Source organism: Stenella coeruleoalba, assembly GCF_951394435.1.
Source record: "Stenella coeruleoalba genome assembly, chromosome: 15".
Taxonomy (NCBI): domain Eukaryota; kingdom Metazoa; phylum Chordata; class Mammalia; order Artiodactyla; family Delphinidae; genus Stenella; species Stenella coeruleoalba.
The window spans coordinates 10,304,365-10,326,773 of NC_137161.1; the positions used below are offsets into that span (position 1 = coordinate 10,304,365).

At 50.2% G+C, this 22,409-nt stretch overlaps 1 protein-coding gene across 3 annotated transcripts in view; it reads left to right on the forward strand.

Annotated features, from left to right (window-relative positions):
• The window catches only part of NFATC2 (nuclear factor of activated T cells 2), a gene marked incomplete at its 5' end in the record, with an annotated part of 157,827 nt that overhangs the window by 81,170 nt on the left and 54,248 nt on the right, over positions 1-22,409 (forward strand). For all 3 annotated transcript variants that reach the window (XM_079946393.1, XM_079946392.1, XM_079946391.1), the window contains one exon: positions 10,973-11,113. In XM_079946393.1, coding sequence (XP_079802519.1) covers positions 10,973-11,113 — 141 coding nt within the window. The remainder of the gene's footprint in view (positions 1-10,972; positions 11,114-22,409) is intronic.

Sequence of the window (22,409 nt, forward strand, 5' to 3'; positions counted from 1 at the left end):
TTTGTTCTGTCTGGCAGTTCTATCAGCATTTATGGACTAATTGAATGACTGTTTGATCCTTAGGGAGATATTCAGTATTTGTTGACAAATTAGTCTGTGACACGTATCAACACAGTATGTGTACAGTAAATATGTGTTGACTCATTGACTTCATGTCCACCCCTTGGGGAAGGTAGGTGGGTAAGAAAAACACTCAGTGGGCTGGTGCTCATTTGCAAGCCTAACTTATTTACTTTGGAGATGTCTTTTACGTGACGTCTCAGGGATCAAGGTTGAGTTCTCAGAATCTAGTAGAAAAGTCTGGAACAAGCTACTGGAGGCCACTCTTTGGAAAGTGGAGTTACTTGCTAGAAAGGCAGATCTCTTCTGTTTATTATAGGCCTGTGTGCCCAAGGGCACATCTCACCTGTGCACAGAGGGACACCCCATGTTTCTAGCTTTCTGTTTCCAGTGGATCTTCAGTGTTGCCAGGGAGGTCCTTTGAGTTCCCTCCCCTATTCTCAGCAGAGACTCTTTCGAACCTTCTCTGTCTCCCAAGCTCTGGAGGCTGCCCCACCCTCCTCCCACCTGGAGGAGAACGTGGAAGAGGTCAGGAAGCAACACCCTTGTCTTGCCCAACAGAGACCCTGCACACGGTCCCAGCTGTGGGCAGCCTTTCCTCGTCTGGGACCCTTGGAATAGGACAGTTCGCCTTACCCCCTGGGTTCCTGAGAGCTCTCAGCTTCAACTCCAAGTTCCCTTGTGCTGGTGGAACCCTTGCTTCCCTCTTGTGCGAGTTCCCAGGGCTGGCGAAGACAATTACCACCACCTGGGAGCCTTCCAGCCACAGAAATTGATTCTCCCACAGATCTGAAAGCCAGAAGCCCTAAATCAAGGTGTCATCAGGACTGGTTCCTTCTTGGAGGCTCTGAGGGAGGGAGAGTCTGTTCCAGGCCCCTCTCCTCCGGTGGTGGCCGGCGATCACCAGCGTTCCTTGGCTTGTAGACACATCACTCCAATCTCTACCTCCATCTTCACGTGGCCTTCTCTGTGTGCCCTTTTTTCTCTCTCCTAAGGACACTCTCATGGGGTTTAGGACCCCGCAATCCAGGATGATTTCATCTTCATCCTTATTCACATCACTGAAGACCCTGTTTCCAAATGAGGTCACATTCTGAGGTTCTGGGTGGGCAGGAAGTCCTGATGGCGCTCAGTTCAACCCATGACACCTCCTCAGCTGCATTTCTCGGCTTCACTCTTCTCTCTGCTCCGCAATTCCCAAATGCACGGGCATCTTCCTCTGGCGCCTAGGCTTCTGCCTATGCTGTCACCTCCATCCAGAGCAATCTTAGCTGCCTGTTGGAATCACCTGGGGACTTCTAAGAAAAAACAGGATGCCTGAATCCCACCCCAGAAACTCTGATTCAGTTGGTCTGCGTTGAGCCCTGAACCCGGAGACTTTCAGAGATGCCTAGTGATTCTGACGTGCGGCAAAGTTAGAGACCTACTGCTGGGAGGTGGGGTTCCCGCATCCTTCTGTTGCTTAGTTAACCTCTCCTTATCCAAGGCCCCAGTTTAGATGGCCCCTCGAGGAGGAAGCTTGCCCTCACCCCACAGGGTATAGGGTCCCCTCTCTGTGCACTGACACCCAATTTACTTATCAATCTCTCTTAGGTAAGGTTAGGGACCAGTGGGTGTTAGCCAGGGCCTGGCCCATAGCAACTGTCTCTAGAATGTTTGTTGAAAAAAATGAAAGTGTGAAAACAGTGTCCCCAGGCTGCCCAGCAGGAGAGAGAGGCAGCCATGAGACAGAGTGGATGTGTCCCCAGGGGCAGATGCCTTCTCTCGTGAGAACTTTCCTTGGGTTTTCTCCTTGCCCTGCAAAGGGGCCTCTCTGTTCATCACATTTCAGGAAACACCTAAAGCAATTTCCCCCCGGGCCCTGCCCGCTCAGAGCACAGAGTGTAAATTCACTTTGCTCGTTTTGCAGGAACTGGGGGCATGGGTATGAGGTGTGGACTAGAAAATGGCTTTTCTCACGTGGTGTTTTCAGTCTCTCCCTTTTCATGACATAATTGTGTTTTACCAAGGTATAATTAAGATACACTAAATTGCACAGACCGTAAATCTTCTGTTCAGTGGTTTTGACAATCGTATACACCAGTGTGACCACCACTCCAAACAAGATACAGGGCGTTTTCCTTCGTTCCTGAAAGTTTCCTTCTACCCCTCAGCCAGTGCCCCCTCCCCAGCCCCATACACAGGCAAGCACTGTTCTGATTTCTGTAACCATAGATGCGCTTTCCCCATTCTAGAACTTCATGTAATGGAATAGTACCGTATAGTACCGTCTGGTTTGTTTTACTTATAGCATGATGTTTTTGAGATCCGTCACTGTCACTGCGTGATTTGCTGGTTCATTCTTTTTTTTTTTTAATTGCCGAACAGTATTCAATTGTATGAATATAACGATTGTTTATTTACCACTGATAGACATTTGGGTTGTTTCTGGGGTTTGGGGATCATGAATAAGGCTGCTATGAACATTCCCCTTCAAGGCCTTTGTGGACAGATGCTTTCATTTCTTTTGGGTAAATACCCGGTAATGGAATTGCTGGGTCACGGGGAAAAAAACCCATATGTTCCAATGTATGTATTTTCCAAATCGTTTTACACTCTGTACAAGAGTGTCTGAGAATTCCACCTGCTCACTAATATTTGGCTTTGCCAGTCTTTCTAATTGTAGCCATTACAGTGAGTAAAATGGTATCTCATTGTGTATAACCCATAATTTGCATTTCCCTAAAGACTAATGACGCTGAGCCCTAATCTGTGTGCTCATTGGCTGTCCTGTGTCTTCTTCGGTGAAGTGTTAGTTCAGAGCTTTTGCCCATTTTTTATTGGGTGACTCGTATTTTTATCGTTAATATACAGTAGTTCCTTTCGCACTGGGTATGAACCTGTTGTCAGATTTACGTATTATGAATATTTTGCCCCGGTCTGTGGCTTGCCTATTTCTTTTCTCAATTGTGTCTTATTAAGAGCATCAATATTTTATTTTGATGAAGTCTAGTATATTCTTTTCTTTTCTTTTGGGATTATTACTCGTTATATTCTCCCAAGAAATCGCCACCTATCTGAAGGTAGCAGACATCTTCTCTTCTGTTTTCTTCTAGAAGGTTTTTGATTCTGGCTTTTAGGTTTAGGGATACAAACCGTATCAGGTTAATTTTTGTGTATGGTGTGAGATAGGGTCCAGTTGCGTTGTTTTCCATATGGAAATTCAGTCGTTTCGTATGCCTTTTTCTGAAAGTGAGAGCTTAGACAACCGAAGACTGTTGCCTCCCTCACCACCTCCCCTTTACTCCTCCACTACACGCTCCTAAGTCTGACGTGGAAGATGGGGGATCACACAGCAGTGCTGTATGGAAATCCTTAGAATTAGTGAGATCAGACAGGCAAATTGATTTTGCTTTGCTTCATAAATCAGAGATGCTCTCTTGCCTATCTGCTCCTTCCAGAAGCCAAAACGACCCACATGATTCTTATAGGCCCCTTAACATTATTCTTTTAATTAAAAATATATTTGGAGTGCATCATATAGTACTAGGAACTGGGGATGCAGCGGTGACCAAACCAGAGTCGTGGCCATCATGGAGGCCACATTCTAGTGGGGAAAACCCACAGTCAGCAAGCAGGCAGAGACATCATTTCAAACAGAGCTAACTGTCATGGTGAAAATAACAAAGATCATGTGTTAGTGACTTGGGGGTGGGGGAGCAGCAACCTTAGTCATTCTGACCAGGGAAGACCTCTCTGAACAGGTGGCTTGTTAACCTGGACCTGAGTGAGGGGGGGAGCATGGCCCAGCTGGAGGGTAGAGCAGGTGCAAAGCCCTAAGGCAGGGATAAGCTTGCCATGGTCAGGGAACAGAAAGGCAGCCGGGGAGGCAGTGTGGAGTGACGGGTAGGGAGAGGTGTAGGAGGTGAGGTCTGAGAGGAAGCAGGGGACTTTGGATTTTATTCTAAGTGAAACGGGAAGCCTTGAGTTCTACATAAGGGACTGGCATGATGTGATTTATATTTTAAAACTTGTTTAGCACAGTGCCTGGCACAGAGTAGATGCTAATAAATACTTGAAGACCAAATGAAGGAAGGTAGGACGTGAGGGGGACATGAAGGGGAAGAGGTAAAGGACAAGGAACTATTATCAGTCACCTACTGTATGTCGAGCACTTTCTCTGTTGCTGCTAAATCATTGGGAGGACACCAGGAACTCAGCATCTGTTCCAATTTTATAGATGGGAAAACTGAAGCACAGAGAGGTTAAACTAATTGCCTGTGGTCACACAGCTAGTAAGGGACCAAGCCAACTGTGACGACCATGTCCTGCTGGATCCCAGGACACCAAGGTTGAGCTACATCACGAGTGACAGACTAATTTGGGCCAGAACTCCAAAGGGTGACGTCATCTCATATAAACTGGAGACCAGATCAGCGACCCTTAGGGAACTGTGGCCACCCTCCCACCACTCTGCAGTGGACTGTCTCCCTCGAGACCCTGTAGCAGTAAATCTTGGGTGAAATTTGGGCAGAGGGCAGGTAGGCCAGGCCTTTGTCTGCCCCGGCTCTCTAAGGTGGCTTTTAAGTGATGACTAAGGGATCACATTCAGAAACATCAGAAAACCAACATGTTGGGAGGAAGCAGGGTTAGGGTGATGGTTAGGACTGTGGGTCTGGGTTCACATCCTGCCTCTGCCACTTACTAGCTGTTTAGTCCCGGGGAAGTTACTTAGCACTCTGTGCCTCAGTTGTCTCATCTGTAAAATGGGGATGGTAGTAGTACCTATCTCAGTACAGTAGAATAACCCCAATGCCTCTCTTCTGGTATGTCTCATATTTTCCCACTTGCAGCCCTCCCTGTAGCTCTGCAAGGCAGACGTGACATACCTCTGGTTGCCACTCTGTCACTGCCGAGAGCCCACAGCCCAGGCAGCAGTAGGTGTGGGAGTTTAACAAACACTAATTGTTTCAGGTGAGCTGGCAGCTAGCCGCAAGCCCTGCTGCTGAGAGGAGCTTAGATGATTATCTGTCTGGTGCTGTGGGTTGGCTGTGTGGTGATTACAGGAAAGCTGGGTTTTTGGGGAGCCCAGGATTGGGGTGGCTTCTCCACTGATTGATATGGTTACCTGACCCTGCGATTATGGCCTTTTACTGAGCTAGTTTGGCGGGGCTGGGGAGGCAAAACTCCCCTTTATTGAAGAGCTGCCACCTGCCCCCAGCTGTCACATCTATTAACTTGTTTCTACCCTCATCGTAGCCTGGGAAGACTCAGAGACTCTGAGCTTATATCTAGCGGGCTGAGCTTCAGAAGGGCTGACTGATCTGAGAGTCACGTGGCTGGCGAGGGAAGGGGCAAGAACTGGGGGTTAAAAACCCATGTCCTTTTCTCTGTCTGGGCTGCCTGGGTCCGCCAGTGACCAGGGAGCTCATTAGTCAAATGGAGCTTCATGGAGCCCCCTGTAAGGGTCTTGGTTACTGGAGATATGTGGGAATATTCTGCGGGGGCTCCTTGTTAATGTGTTGGAATGGAGAAGAATAAGAGCCCCTCCTATGGACCCAGCACTGTGGGGATTGGACGAGAGGTACCAGTCTTTCAGGGCCGTTGTTTGTGCTCCTTTTTCCGTATGAGGAAGCTGAGACCCCCTGAGGTCAGAACGGGCAGGTGGTCTCATGCACTGCAGACCCCCTGCATTTGCAGACACCGCGCCCCAGTCCCGTGCCGTGAATGCTGACAGGTCCCTCCCAGAGGTGAACCCCATACTCGGGGAGAATTGGGTTCCTCTGCCCCAGGGTCCCGCTTCCCAGGGAAGACCCATCAGTGGCCAGGGCGGGGTCTGAGGGAGCCTGAGGGGCCAGTCTGCCGGCCCTGCTCCCGGCCCCTCCCCGGCGAGGCCTGAGTCAGCACCATGTTCTGGGCCAGGCCCGGCTCAGCCGGGCCAGGCTCACAGCCAAGGACAGGGCCTGATGTACAGACAGGAAGCGTTTACAGCAGCTGGGATGAGGGGTGGTCAGAGCTTGGGCCAGAGTGAGACCGAAGGGGTCCCTCCTCCTGGTCCGGGCTGGCTGGCGGCTTTCCCAGTGGGTCCTTCTCCATTTTACTAAAAAGAGGTCCCTCTGGGTAGGGGAATCCCACAGTCTGTGTTCAAGTTCTGCCTGTCCGCCTTACGTAGCTGTGAGCTCTCAGGCATGTGACTTCTCCTTTGGGAGACTCAGCGCCCTCACCTCCAAAATGGGAATCATTCCTGCTTGTGGTCTCATGAAGTTTAGCAATAAAAATAAACATAACAGACATTCATTGAGCCCCGCTGAGGCGCCACACACTTCCTGTGCATTAGCTCATTTAATCTGCAAACCGCTCTCTGAGGTTGGCCCTATGATGAGTCCCATTTTATAGATGAGAAAACAGAGGCACAGAGAGATTAAATGACTTGCCCAAGGTCCCAAAGCTTGGATGTCACCGAGCTGGGCTTCGAACTCAGGCTGTCACGTGGCAGCATCCTTACTTTGACCCATGACCGTAAATTGCTTCTTCATGTGTGTGCTTTATAATATAAACAAAAACATATATAAAAAGTGCTGGAATCCAAGGCACTCTCTATGGCAGCTGTAATTATTCACTGTTAGCAGAACCCACCCACTCTGCACAACCAAATTTCCCTGACCAGCTTCTCCCGCCTCTCTCCTGGGGTTCTTGGGTAGACCATCATTCTTGGCCAGGCAGCCCCCTGTCCAGGCTGACCTGGAGGACCCCCGCCTGGTGTGAATTTCCCTCTCTGAGCCTTTACCGCCAGCTCTGCTCCCAATCAGCCGCTGTTGCTAGTGAAAGTAAACACCCAAACTGGCTAAACCAACAGCGCCCTGTTGATTCAGAGCTCATAAAACAGAGGAGCCCCAAGCCACTTTATGACGCGCGAGAATCCAGGGGCAGGAGGGAAGCCTGAGGTAGTCTCCTGGCTTCGAGGGCCACCTTGACGCTTAAGCCAGAGCTGAGGGTCTAGCCTCCACCCACAGGTGAGACCTGGGCCGTGGGCTTGGCTTTAAGCTGGTGGCCCCCTGTTTGGTTAGAACACTGCCGGGTTTGGGGTTTGGACGGTCTGGAATCTCCAGTGGTCGAAGAGCCGAATGGGACTCGGTGGGGACGGCTGCGGGTGGTGGTTCAGGCCTGGGGGGCCCAGTGGGCTTGCAGAGAGCCCTCCCGTAGGCCCTGGACCGTGTCACCCCAATTAGTAGCCCTAGGTGTTGGAGGCTGCGTCAGAGAGGGAGAAGGAAGTGGACCCCAGGAGGGTGGTTTTGGTTGCTGTCTGCCTGTCTTCAGTTCCTCTTTCAGGGGCTAATTGGATTCATTTGCTTTGCCTCTGGGCTCTCTGAGGATGCGGGGGGCCTCCCCTGGAGGAGGTCTTCTCGTCCTCAGGTGGCGTCTTAAGTGTGAGACCTGGCTGTCAAACAGAATGTGTGTAACAAGTCGCCTGGAAAGATTGTTTAAATGCAAATGTCCAGGCTCCTCTAGGAGATTCTGGGGCGGGGGGGTTGGGGGTGTGGCCTGGGGAAGCTGCATTTTTATTAAGCACCTCCCCCAACCAGGTGATTAGGCTGCAGGTGACCCGGGAAGCTCCCTTTGAAAAATGCTGGGATTCAGGGCCAAGAAAGCTGGGTTTTGGGTCGGGATCCACCAAGAACAGCAGTGAAGAGAGCAGTACTGTGTGTAACCACGTGGACACGGTCCGTACTTACTTGGTGAAATAGCTAAGACAAGACAACAGTGGTTCCTGGCGCTGAGCACAGGGCAGCTGCTCAGGGAGCTCCAGCTCTTCCTGTTCGCCATACTGGCCGGTGTTGACTGAGCCAAGTACACTTTCTGTGAATTCTCCCATTTAACCCTCACAACAGCCTGTGAGACGGGTCTGCTAACAGCCCCATTTTTCAGATGGGAAAAGTGAGGTTTAGAGCTGGGAAGCCCTGTGCAAGGATCACCTGGTGGGGACTTGCGCTGGAACTGAGGACCCTCCAACACGACAGCCTCACCCAGGCAGGAGCTGCCTCTCCATGAAGCGAGTTCTGAGCGTCTGTCTTTCTGTCTGTAAAATGGTAGAATTAGGGCCAGGGGGTCATTATTGGTTCAACTCCCCAGCTGATTCTAATGTGTAGCCAGCACTAAGCAGTTCTTCTCAGACTTGATAGCTCATAAGAATCACCTGGATTCCTTGTTAAGCTGCAGATGTGGGTTCAGTAGGTCTGGGTGGGGCACGAGGTTCTGCACCTCTAATAATACCGCCCCCCCCCCCTTCCCTTGATGCTGATGTGCTCGGCCCACACTTCGAGTTGCAAGACTGGAGTCCAGATAAGAGCTCACAGGAAGCCGGACTGGACTCTTTAAATTTTCATTAGAAAAGATAGTTTTCCTTCAGTAAGGGGAAGGAGCAGGAAATGCAGACTTGGCAAAGGGAGAATCAGTTAGTTGCTTGAAACTGTGAGGCTGTGGAGGGAGAAGCAATGAGTTTGCTTCAGGAAATAGCAGAGTTGTGTTCACAGCAATGCACAGTGATTCACGGAGCAGCCGTCTGGCCCAGCCTCCCGCCCACTGCTGAGAGCTCATGGCCACGTCCAGGCCCCGGCCTCGCTGGCTTGGGAGCCCTTGGCCGGCTTGCCCAGGAGCCATGACTCAGGCTTTCTACCTGCAAAATGGGAAGGATGGCTCTTGCCGCCTCCCCACCCATCCCTGGGACCAAAAGCCCCCACTGGCCCCCTGAATGCATCAAAGGCAGATCTTAAAAGCTGGGACCTGCTCTTCTAGGCGGTGTGGCTGCTGCTTTCACTGCTAGTAAATCCCCATTGGTGGCAGCTCAATTAGGAAGTCATACAGAACTCCTCTGTTGAAAGAAAGGCTTAATAACCTGGCCCATGTGGGAGAAATTAGCAGCTTCTGCAGAGAGGCCTTTTTAATACGTACTCTTAACTGGCAGCCCCTTAGAACCGCGCTGGCTGGTGGGCCCCTGGGAACAGAGAGCCTGGGCCGAGCCTGGGATGGGAAGATACCGGCAGGGCCATCGCTGAGAGTCATCCGGCTGCATTTTCAGTGTAAAGTGTCTGGGAGCGTCTGGCCCGCAGCAGACTCCTTAAATGTCACCAAGTGTGTGGCGGCTCCTGAAGGGACTGATTTCAACGTGGCTCTGGGGCCGAAGGGAGGGGGGTGCTGGACCTGGAGGCCCAGGCCAGCCAGGAGGACAGGGTTGGGTCTGAGCCTCGGGCCTCACGTGGCTGCGTCCCCGGCTCCCGGATGGGGAGGTCCGCAGGCCCCTGGCACGGAAAGGGCTGGCCCTCTGCCCAGTTCTTGGGCTCTGGGAGGAACGCCAGGAGCTCAGGCTGACTCACCCAGGGAGGGCCGGCCTCTTCGGCCCACGCTGCCAAGGCGAGGCCGAGGAGATGGTCCCTCATGCTGGATGGGACCCATTTCTCACCCTGCCCAGGGAAGGCATCTGGAGAGGGTCTTCATTCTTTCCTGCAGCCTACCTTCAGAAGAATTGGTTGGCTGGAGGGGCTAGGAGATGGGGTTCTGGAGCTGGACAAACCAGTTCTGGAGGGGTCAGATCTAAGCGTCACCCCATCTGACTTCTCCTAGGCTTTCGTTTGCTCCCCAAAGGTGAATAATTTTAGTACTTCTTTTCTTAGAAGGTTACTGTGAGCATTCAAATATGTCATTGTGGTTAAACACTCAAGCTGTGCCATTCCTCATTGTAGATACAGATGAAGATGTAGGTGCAGATGTGTAGAGATATCGATATGTATATGTGTGTCAAGATATATTGAGACACATCTGTATCCATACATATCTCCATCCATCCATCAACCCTTCCTCCCTCCCTCCCTCTCTCTCTCTTTCTTTCCTCCCTTCCTCCCTTCCTTCCATCTACCAGTACTTGCATCCATCCATCTCAGGCATCCCCTGCTAAGTCCTAGGAACTGTCCCCAGCCCTGGGCTCACAGCATGCCCAAAGCGACGCTCCTCCCTCCTGGGCTCACGTTCTCGTGGGGAAGAGACGAAAGACAGATTAACCAATAAAGCTACATGTAGTGCGTCTGAAAGTGGAAAGTTCTTTGGAAATGATTAAGCAGGATAAAGGGGAAAGAGGGAGAGACACAGCCAGACAGATGGAGAGAGGATGGGTACTGCTGTTTTAACTCTGAGGGGGAGAATGGAAGGGTAGGGGTAAGGAAGCTGCCCTGAGGAGGTGACATCTGAGGAGAAACCTGCAAGAAGTAAGGAAGGTAGCCATGTGGGTAATCAGGGAAGAACCTTCCAGAGAGAAAGACTTGAAGGGGCAGACATTGAAAGATAGGAGCATGCGATGTATGTTTGAGAGATGGTGAGAACATTCTAGAAGTGTGACTGGAGCAGAGTGAGCAAGGGGGAGTTCTAGGAAGTGTGGTCAGAGAAGTGATGGGGGCAAATCATGTTCAGGATGGCAAACGAATTCCAAGGCCAAGGCATCTGAACCTTTAGGAATCAGGTCCTGAAGTTTACATCCATGAGCCCTTCGTGTGTTGCTGACATCAAGTGCAGGAGAAGAGAGTACGTTCTAGCAAAGGAAATCTCTTACAAAAAAGTTGATTTGCCCATCCTTTTATTAAAAAAAAAAAAAATCAAATTCTTACTCTCCTTTCCTCCCTCAAAGGAGAACAGGCATCTGTCTCTCGATTCACGAAAATGAAAAGTGTTGTTAGGAGAAAATTAGCCGAAATTACTTGGGGCATTTTGACAAGAACATAACATTTGCATAGTCACTGGTTGCCAGGGGTGAGGCTTCCATGTTTGCAATGACAACAAGTGACCAAGGTGGGCAGAGTGCATTGTGTCCCGTTCCCGTGAAATCACTGGACGATTCTGCATGGGCGTCTCCTGTCATCACACTGTCTTCTTTTTCTCCCGCCCGCAGCCCAGCGATCCGCCCATGAGCTGCCCATGGTGGAAAGACAAGACATCGACAGCTGCCTGGTCTACGGGGGCCAGCAGATGATCCTCACGGGACAGAACTTCACGGCCGAGTCCAAAGTCGTGTTTACCGAGAAGACCACAGGTCAGGGGGCCTTCTGAGTGCCATACAAAATTGACCATCTTTTTCTTTCCAATGACATTGATTTGGGGGATAGATCCCATTGTGTAGTTTCCTGTCCTGCTCTCCTTACCATGAGAAATTTCCCTTGTCTCCAGTGATCTTGATATCAACACGGTTCACCATTGCATGAGCGTGTTATAATGTATTTTAACTCATCCTTGCTTGTTTTGTTGGATGATAAAGTTTTGCCCACCCTTAACTTTTTTTTTTTTTTTTTTGCGGTACGTGGGCCTCTCACTGTTGTGGCCTCTCCCGTTGCGGAGCACAGGCTCCGGACGCGCAGGCTCAGTGGCCATGGCTCACGGGCCCAGCTGCTCCGTGGCATGTGGGATCTTGCCGGACTGGGGCACGAACCCGCGTCCCCTGCATCGGCAGGCGGACTCTCAACCACTGAGCCACCAGGGAAGCCCCCCACCCCTAACGTTTTTTAAAAAAATTATATTTTCACATCAGGAGACACATTCTTTTAAGTTTTTTACTGTTATCAAGAAGGGAGGGCTAGCAACACAATGATTAATCGTGCATGCTCTGGCCCTGGGTATCCTGGGTTCAGATCCTGCCTTTGCTACTTGCTTGCTCTGTGATCTTAGGCAAATCACCTGACCTTTCTGTGCCTCCATTTCTTTATGTATAGAAGGATAATAGCAAGAGTTATCACCCCATAGGGTTGTCGCGAGGGTTAAATGAGTTAATACATGTCAGGTGATTATAATGGCACCAGGTATATTGTTAGTCAACAAATACTGGCTGCTTGTATTTTTATTATAAATAGTACTGCAGTTAATCTTGTTATACTTGGAGGATTAATTAATCTTCTTATACATGAATCTCCATGTGTATCTTTTTTGTTTATTTAGGGTTTATTCCAGAGTACAATTTTGGATAGTCATTTCGAGAGCTTGAAATACATATTGCTTCTAGAATTCAAATTACCTTCCAGAAACATACAAATGGGAAACTTCCACCAATACTGTGTCAGTGATGGTTTCACCCCATCCCAGAAGTGCCGTGTTTTTTAATTTAAAAAAATATTTGCTGAACTGGTACTGTTTTGACTTGGCGCTCCTTTGCTATGAGAGGTTTAATGTTTCTGTTTATTGGACCTGTGTATTCTTTCTTATATGGACTGTCTGTTAATGTGATTACCAATGAGGACATGGTAGAAAGACAGTGATCAAAAGTAGGAAAAATATCAGGTTATATAATTTATTTGATAGTTATCGATGCTAGGCCAAGCTTTTTTTTTTTTTTTTCTTCCTATGACATGATTTCCAGTTAATTCAAAGGGGTGTTTGTCTGTTTGTTTACTGCCCTGAGGAGGATCCACAGACTGTCACAGGCAGGTTGTCCACTTGTGGGGATTCTGCGCTGCATGAGGGTACCTCCTCTGGGGGCTGCTATTCAAACTGGATACATCCTGGAGCTGTGTGTTACTAAACTTCTGATGGGAGGAAGCGGAATGTCTTAGAGAAGGGGTGCTTCTTCCCAATTCACACAAAGCCTCCTCGTGAGATGGGCTGGCCCTGTGACTAGGGTGTGACAACTGCTTCCTTACACTTTGGAAGCGTGATAGAAGGCAGGTGGTTTTAAAGAAGTTTGACGAAGCCGTTGCCAAAAAAACCCCACAAAAAACGGGCATCAAGTCAGGCTGTGGCAGTGGGGAGACGGACAGGTGGGTTTGAGTGGTTCAGAAGGCATGTGGTCAGTCCCTGCGGGTTTGAGGGGCTGTGGTGGCGCCGTGAGGGGAGAGCAACGCAGATGTGTAAGTGGGTGCATTGCATCTGTCATATGGTTGTCCAGTACTTTATTTAACCATTCTCCCTTTATTGGATGTTAGGCTGCTTCCAACTCTGTGCTATTGTAAGTAACTCAGTGATGAACATCCTCGATATTCCTTTGGTCAGCTAGGTAAGGACTCATGTTCTCCAGCCAGTCTGCTTGTGTTCGAAGCCCAGGTCTACTGCTTTCTAGCTGAGGGACCTTGGGCAAGTTACTTAACCTCTCTGGGCAACAGTTTCCTTCTCTGTATAAAGAGAATGGTGGCAGTTCTACCTCATAGGGTGGTCCTACGATTAAGAGTTCATAAATGCTTGGTACAGTTGTCCCTCAGTATCTGCAAGAGATTGGTGCCAGGATCCCCGTGGATACCAAACTCTGCAAATGCTCAAGTCCTTTGTATAGAGTGGTGTAGTATTTGCATAGAACCTATGCACATCCTCTCATATACTTTAAATCACTCTAGATTACTTATAAGACCTAATACCAGGTAAATGCTATGTAAATAGTTGCCAGTGAATGGCAAATTCGAGTTTTGCTTTTTGGAACTTTCTGGAATTTTGGGGGGGGATATTTTTATCTGTGGTTGGTTGAATCCATGGATGTGGAACCTGTGGATTCGGAGGGCCAAGTGCTTGATACGTATTAGCTAACGCTGTTTGTTACTGTTATTTCCTAGGGTTGAGGCCTCCATGTGGTGTAGTGCGTTCAAGGGGCATGTACTTTTAAGTGTCTTGATACATTTTGGAGGAGACTTTGTCAGGCGGTGGAACAGCAGTCTCGCGGCAAGAAGGTACTAGGCTCTCATGAGACAGAGAGCAAACCTGTGTGGCTGGAGTAGAGGCTGGTTATCACCAGGACGTGCTTTGATGAGCAGGCGAAGCCCAGAGCAGAGAGGTCTCCTGATGCCAGGTAGAGACATGGCTTTGGTTTAGTCTGCACGTGAGTAAGGTAATAGGGAGTCATGGTGGGTTCTTGAGCAGGAGAGTGGCATGAAATGTAAATGGCCAAGTGAACATTACCTGATGGATCTCCAGGACCAGGAAATCATCCTGCTGGCCATCTGCTGACTTTCACAAGAAGTGTGTGGCTTCAAGGCACCTTATCGGCAGAGGGGAAATGCTGGTAATATACAGACACCTTGTTCTCTGTGTCCAGGTTGGCAGTCTCTTTGAGGGGCTGCTGGAAGTGTGCAGGGATGGCCTGGAGGCCAGGTGCTACCAAGTTCCTTGTGGAATTAGGAGCCAGACAGCTTTAAACTGTCTAGAGAGCTTGTGAGGTCTACTCAAGGGCCTCCAGTAGGTATTTGCTGGCTGGCTGGCTGGCTGGAAGGCATTTACTCTCTAGCTTTCCTTCTCTTGGTTTCAGAAGAAATTTCAGTTTACCTCTTGAAGGGAGGAGGAGAGTCTGTTTCAACTTTGAAAAATTGCATGTTAATAAGAAGAGGAATGACAATAGTTTTCTCTGATTGAAGCCTGTCTGTGGGCGGGCCCTTTGCCTGCTGCGTTCCGCATCTTATCTCATCGAACCGGACACCTGCGGGAGGCAGGTGGCTAAGCCTGGAGAAGTTAGCGGACTCACCTGCAGATTATACAGCGTCGTTCTGTTGTTCAGTTTCCCTGGACCTCAGATTCCAGTGAGCGAGTTAATGACGGTCTTGCCCTCCCAGAGTTAAACGCATAAGCAAGCAGCGGGCACTCAGCACGTCGGGCGTGCTTGTGGAGTGTTCGTTGTTATTTTTACGGTTTCTCCAGTATTCTCATTGCTTAGGCCATAGACATCGTTTATTGGACACACACTGCCCCAGTGCGGGCCTGGCAGGCAGACTTTGGGAGGCTGTAAGCTGCACTGGTTACCAGCATAGCTCTGAGGTCAGACGGCCTGGGTTTGAACCCATGATCTGTGTTTGGTAGCTTTGTCATCCTGGGTAAGTCATGTCACCTCTCTGAGCCAATATTTCCTCTTTTGTAAAATACAGATGATTTACTTCACTTGAGAGACAAGATTAAATGAGATGATACAGTTTAGGCTCTTTGCATAGAGCTTAGCACCTTACAGATGCTCATTAAATGTCAGCTTTTATTATTATTCTCATCATCATCATCATATCTTGGCTGTGGAAGGACAAGGATGGGTACGATTTTATCTCATGGAACCAAGAGACATTGAAAAACAAGAATAAGTAATAATGAACTATGTGCCAGGCCTTGTTCTAAGCACTTTATATGTAGTAACAATCTGATTCCTCGTGGCAGCCCTACAAGATAGCTATTTTCTGATGAGAAACTGAACACAGAGAGGTTAAATAACTTATCGAAGATCCCACAGTTGGTAAATGGCAGTGCTGGGTTGGCCCCTAGGAAGCCTGGCTCTACAATCTGTATCCTTGATCATTTAGCTTTTCTACTTTGAAAAAGTTCAGAACCAGGTTAATTTGTCTGAAGATCCTTTAGCTGCTCTGAGCCACTGACTTGAACCATTTTGTGGTGAGCTGGACTCTTGAATTCTGCAGCAAGTCACTGAGGCCAGGTAGGTCCATTTAGGACTGTGGCATGCCTAACGTATGAGAACCTGGGGTGAATACGGTCCCTGGATCGATGCCAACAGACAAGCCGGGGTGTCTGAGGTGTCCCTGGGCCCTCAGAGAAGTGGTGGGCTTCTCTCGTGGGACGTCTGGCTCTGGGTGGCTCTGACAGACAGAGTGGGGAGTTGTCTTGTGTTTGCAGGGAGCCAGCCCTGCTCTTTTGACCCCAAGAACTTGCCTCCCAGCCCAGGACTGCCTTCTGCAGGGGGAATCCCTGTTGCTCAACTTCTTTTTTCCAAAACGCAGCCCCGTTCCCATCTCCATGGACAGTTTGGCCAGCAGGGCCGCTGCGAGGTGGGGCGGAGTGGAACAGTTGAAGTTTTCCAAGGAAGGGGAACCCCAGCTGGTTCTCACATTAAGGAAAGGTGGACAGCCTCCTGGGCTAATCTTAGCCCCCCTGTTGGGTCATCGGCACCACCAGCTCCAAAGTTCTTTTTATAGCCGTCGACTGAGATGGAATTGGCAGTTCCACTCCAGCAGGATGACAAATTGGAGGATGGTGGAAACACAGTAGGAGACGGGTAGCGTGGTGTTTCTTAAGTTAGAAAAGCTCGGTGTTTTGGAAAATGGCATCTTATTTATAGCAGCAGTAATAGTAATGATTATTATATTGTTTTTATTACCATTTTTAATCATTTGCATGACTTCCAGGAGACCGTATGTGCTGGCCCTTGCCCGTCTCTCTGATTTCAGCTTTTTGGACTCACCCTCTTGCTCCTTTGGCCGTAGCCGCACCGTCTTCGTTCTGTCCTCAAACACCCCACACTCCTTTCTGTCACAGGACCTTTGCTTGTGCTGTTTCCTCATGGGTTGTGGCCTCCTTCTCCTACAAGTCTCAGCTCAGGGCGACTTTCTTAAGGAGCCCCTCCTTGACCAACTGCTCTGAAGTTGTTCAACCCCTGCCACAGCCCTGTCCCTCTCTGTCCCATTGCCCTGCCCTGTTTTCCCAGTAGCAGTTAGCTCTGCCGGAATCATCTTGTCTCTGATGTCTCCCGCGTCAGAGCTCCTTGAGGACGGGGATGTGGTGTCTGCTGCTGTATGTGCAGCATCTAGAACAGCCCCTGGCACTTAGTAGGTGCTTATACATGTTGTTGAATGAATGTGTCCTCTCCTTTAATAGTCATACTGGCCCCGAGAGGCAGGTGCATTACCCCCATTTTACAGATGAGACAACTGAGGCTCACAGAGGTCAAGCCGTGGGCCCCAGGTCAGCTCACAGCAGGTAACAGAGCTGGCATCCCAGGCAACATTTATCATCAATCCCCAAGGAATCTCTCTAGGCACATCCAAGAGGACAAAGAGGAACCCAGCAGAACGATCAGCGTCTTTCCTATTTACCATTTTCAGTCATTGCTGAAAAGCCTTCATATATTCTGTGAAATTTAAAAAATGTGTAACCTTCTAGGCGAAGGTCACGCCGGGAAGTCCAGGCTGTTCCTGACTTCAGCTGGTAACCCTGGCGCCCGGCCACCCGGGCCTCAGGCGGAGTCGGGGGTCCCAGCAAAACATTGCAAAACAGGAAAAAATCTAAGGACACAAAAATAAAAGTGATGTGGCAGCGGAAACCGGGTTGCCATGGCTTTGAGCGACTCGCTGCGCCTGGGTGGGATCCAATGTTTTGGAAGGTTCCTCCACATGACACAGGGTTTTGGAATTTTTCAGCTGGTAAATCTCTCTTAATTCAGGCCCCCGGCCCCAGCCAAGTAGCTCCCTGGCTCTCTGTGTCCCGCGGGGGCGTAGGTTGGAAACCTGCCCGCGTCGGATTACTCAGCTTTGAAACTTAAATTGTTTGAAGAGAGCTTGTGTTTTGTTTTGTTGGACGACTTTCTGGACCACTCTGATGGCAGAGGCTCCTATCACCTGTTGAGAGGGCAAATTGATTTTTTAGAAAGGAGGCGTGGGTGGTGGAATTCCCTCTTTCCCACTGAGTCATCATATCCTAATGTGAGTCACTTTATGACTTGGAGGTTCCCAAAGGTTGTATTTTGAGCTTTGTTTAATAAATACAAATGCATATGCTTAAAATAAAAATTTTTTGCTAAATTAAGTACTTTTCCATGAATTAGTGCCCTGGAAACATTGGAACTCGCTTAGAGAAGACACCTCCTCTTCCCACCTGTTTTTCTCCGTGGGTTGGGCTTCACCCGGTCTGGTGTCTTCTGAAAAAATTGACCTGGTCTGGGAGTCCCTCTGCTTTGGTCTTCCCACTGGGAGAGGTCAGACTCCAAGCTGGGCTTGCCCATGACTAAGGCTCTGTAGACCTTTGCCCTCGGTGACTCACGTCCATGGAGTCACTGGCCCCCGGAGCTGGAGCCCACCCCTTAACACACAGCTGGCTGGGACACAGAGCTTTCCTCCAAAGAGGCCAGATCGCCACTCGGGAGCCCCACTGGAGGTAGAGAAAGTAGAGAAAATGGTCTTATTTTCAGAGGGCTGAGTATTTGCCCAAACTTCAGTCCTCTTGCATGCGAGAACAGACTTTGGAGTGAAAGGATCCTTCTGTTTAAATGCCTGAAAAAGAGGACACAGAGAAATGTTTTCTAATTAACTCGGGTCCTAGTGTTGCCACCATCAGAGATTGTTCTTGGCGCCCACAGACGTTCTGTAATTTGCAATTAGCAGGCTGGAATTTCCACCTCCGTCGAGAAAATCATGATATCTTTTATTGATGAATGGCCTGACACCCTCTTGTGTTATTTTTTTTTCCCCTACAGTTGTGGTTGCATACTTTTTTTTTTTAAGTAAAAATTGTGTGTATTTAAGGGGTCGGCAGGCTGGGTTTGGGATCACCCAGCAGATTTGGCTTGAAGCCTGGATAGGCCTCATATTATGTGCTTTGGGACTTAGTTTCCCCATCTCTAAAATGCTGTTGGTGGTATTTCAGCAATAAAAGGAGATCAAGGATCTGAAAGTGTCGGGCCATAGGAGGTGCCCGGAAAACGTCAGCTGACCTTCCATGTGTCCTCTGGGAGCTCAGTTTACTTAACAGGGAGTGGGGAAGGCAGGCCTGTGTTGGTTTCTTGTCTGGGAGAAGAATCCTTCCTGGCACGGGTGCGTCTCTCCCCTCCTCTCAGCCTTGACCCTTCAGACTCCTGCTGTCACACCCGATACAGTGGAGGCAACATGACTAATGGCCCGCCCCCTGGCCCCATCTTACAGATGGGAAGCCAACTCACTGAGGGAGATTGGCAGACTTCCTTGAGGTGACAGGGCACATCAGAGGAAGGCGGGTTCCCAAACTCCCACTTCCCAGTTCCCAGGGTGACTGTGTGAGCTGGCGTGGGACATCTAGAGATGACAGCCCATCGCTGAGAAGAGGTGCCCCTGGAGGCATGAAACATGAGCTGAAATCCGGCCTCTATGTAAATGACCTGTTGTTGCTCTTTTAGCCTCACTCCTCTGCTCACTCAGCCCCCAGGACTGCCTTAGTTGCTCCCCAGATGTTTATTAAACCCCTACTGTGTGCAGGTTCTATGCCAGGCACTGGGGGCACATGACATACGAGATCCCTGCTCTCAGCGGGTGGACAGTCTCAAACTTGTTTATAAGCAGGTCACTTTGAGACAGGGCGAGTGCTGTGAAGACAGGGAAACCAGTCCTAGGAGCAAGAGCAAAGGGGCTGGAAGTTAAGAGAAAAATATAGGATGCTAAGTTAATTTCGAATCTCAAGCAGTGCATTTCTTTAGTATGAGTATGTCCTGTGCAGTGGCACAGAGCTTGGGACAAACTGGTAGTTAAAAGAGTATTCATCATTTTCTGAAATTCAAATTTAACTGAACGGTCTGTATTTTTATTTATTAAATCTGGCAACCATGGACAGTGCAGTCAGGGAGGGCTTCCCTGAAGAGGTGGCTTTGAGCAGAGCCCTAAAGGCAGGAAAGAGGGAGCCATGTGGATGGTCAGAAGAGTGTCCAGGGCAGAAGGAACTGCCCCGTGCCAGGATCTCAGCATGGGGATGAGCTTGGGGTGTTTGGGGAACTGAAAGCAGACCCAGGTGGCTGGTGCAGGGTGAGAGTGAGCGGGAGTGTGACACCAGTCAAGCCTGGAGAGGTCGCCAGGGAGGGGGGGTCAGGTCATTCTGGGCCATGTAGGCGTGGCGAGGAGTTTGGATTTCATTCCAAAAGCGAGTAGCTCTTGGAGGCTTTTAAGCATGGGGGTGTCATGATCTCATTTACATTTTTACCTTTTTTTTTTTTTTTTTTTTTTGGCGGTACACGGGCCTCTCACTGTCGTGGCCTCTCCCGTTGCGGAGCACAGGCTCCGGACGCACAGGCTCAGCGGCCATGGCTCACAGGCCCAGCCGCTCCGCGGCATGTGGGATCTTCCCAGACCGGGACATGAACCTGTGTCCCCTGCATCGGCAGGTGGACTCAGCCACTGCGCCACCAGGGAAGCCCTCATTTATATTTTTAAGGTTGCTCTGGCAATCTGGATGGAGAATGGTCTTTGGGGGTTGGGTGCAGGGACAAGTGGAAGCTGGGAGGTGACTGAGCAGCGGCTGCAGTTGTGGGACAGGGCAGGTAAGTCCACCAGGAAGTGGCGGGGCAGGAGGAGAGTGGGAGGTGTGGGAATCAAGGCACTCCTCTCCAGCTCTCAGGAAATACACAGGGGCAGTGGTACCATTTCGGGTGGGGGAAATCCTAACTAAGGGGCCACTCCCAGTCCCCCCATCTGCTGGGCTCGTTAAGCCCGTGCATCCAGGGAGCATGCGTTTTCCTGCTAGTTAGCAGTCATAAAGAGCAGACTGAAATGACTTCAACCATCTTCATCTAGCTAATTTGAAAAAGCAGGGCCAGGCCTGGGAAGCGTCACACACAGTTTCCTAACCCAAGCAGACACTTTGATTTCCTCTCCGTTTGCCTCGAGCCCGGTGGCACGCTCACGGCCCCAGTGAGGACGGATTGCTTTCCTCCTCCTGAAAGCGTGCGCGTTTCTGCTGTGAGTGCTGACACGAGCCCGTTGCTGACACGAGGCTGACTGCTAAGGCTGTAGCCCGGATCCAGCGCCAGCCCTGCTGCTTCCTGCTGCTCTGCTCCATCGTAGGGTTCAAGAGCTGCCTGCAAAGAGAATCCACTCAGCAAACCCAAGTACAGGGACCCTCCGTCCACAGACGCACTGGCCATTGAGGCATCGTTCCCCTGGCACCGCGGCCAAGTTAAAACAAAGGCTGTGGTGTTACTTGGGCCATGCGCTTCCTCCCACCCCATTTTTTTTCTCTCGCTAAGTCTTCTCTAGACCCAACCTCTTTGCCCAAAGAAATTGGCTCTTTTCTCTTCGCCTCTGAGTAAAGACTTGGAAGAGCCTGTTTTGTGCTGGCTGCCAGCCCGTGTTAATTTAGGACAGGGGAAGTTTGCCCGAACATCTGCTTGAAAGACCGAAGTCCTTTATTTCATCTCAGCCAGAGCAGGAGAAGCAGACTTGGTCTTCTTGAGCCTCTTCTGTCCTGGGCAGGTTTTCCAAGTCCCAGACCTGGGGTAGGGATCCGGAGGTGGGTCATCTCGAACTCGGGCTGAGCGGCTCTGGTTGAGTTTCATTCCTTGTCTGCATCTGTACTCCAGGCTCATTCCTCCTCAGTCCGTTCACAGAAAGGACTCTTCTACAAGGGTTCGGTGATTTCTCTTTGTGGGGTCTTTTTGCTGGAGAGGCCAGTAGTCAGACACTTCCTGAGCTCTGGCTGTGGGCTGAGCGCTTGGGAATATGAGGTCAGTTTGTTCATTTAGTCCACCATTGTTTTTTTTTTTTTTTCTTGCGGTACGCGGGCCTCTCACTGCTGTGGCCTCTCCCGTTGCGGAGCACAGGCTCCGGACACGCAGGCTCAGCGGCCATGGCTCACGGGCCCAGCCGCTCTGCGGCATGTGGGATCTTCCTGGACCGGGGCACGAACCCGCGTCCCTTGCATCGGCAGGCGGACTCTCAACCACTGTGCCACCAGGGAAGCCCCACCATTGTTTATTGAGCATCTATTAAGGGCCAGACACGTAGTGCTGGGGAGAAAGCCAAGAGCAAGACCGCCATGTGGCCCTGCTCTCCGGGAGCCCCCAGCCTAGCAGGAGAGAGAGATGGAAAACCAGTGGGCTGATAAAATGATGTCAGAGAGTGGAAGGTAGGAGAAGAAACTGACAGAGGATGGGGGGACCTCCCTGAGCCAGACCTGAAGGATGGGGAGGAACTGGTCCTGGTGAGGTATGGAGAAGGGCAGGCATGGCTGTTGGAGGGATAGAGGAGGCCAGTGTATCCGGAGCTGAGTCGGGGGTCAGAAGCTGAGGAAGGAGGCAGTGTCCCCATCCCGGCAGAGGTGAGGAACCTTGAATCCATTTCTCTTTTGAGCTCTGGTGGGACCCAGGGCCCTGCCTCCTTGTCTGGGGGCCATTGAGGGCAAGAGGGCATGTGTGGCTTGTGTCAAGGCCCCAGCAGCCTGCAGGGGGCCTGCTGTGCCGTAGGAGCTTAATCCACACTGGGGGTCCAGCCTCCCTCTAAGATCGTGGCCCCAGGGGGCTCCTGGGAGACAGACAAATCAACAGGCAGTTGCAATATACTTTTTTCTTAAGAGAAAAGCTTTATTTTAAAAATGCACATCAATTAAAATCGCCCATAATTCTACCATGTTTCTTAAATCATGTGAAGGAAGATGTGAAGGTCTCACCCCATCCATCCAGTCCCAGGCGTGGGGTTGTGACTATCCAGGCAGCTTGGGGCACAGGTTCCTTAAGCATGAGCAGAGATGTTTATAGACTCACAAAGTGATGTCATGCCTCATGTACTAGTCTGCTGCACTTAAAAAATTCTGCTTTTAGGACTTCCCTGATTAAGAATCTTCCCAAGCGTTAAGAATCTGCCTGCCGGTGCAGGGAACATGGGTTCAGTCCCTGGTCCGGGAAGATCCCACATGCCACGGAG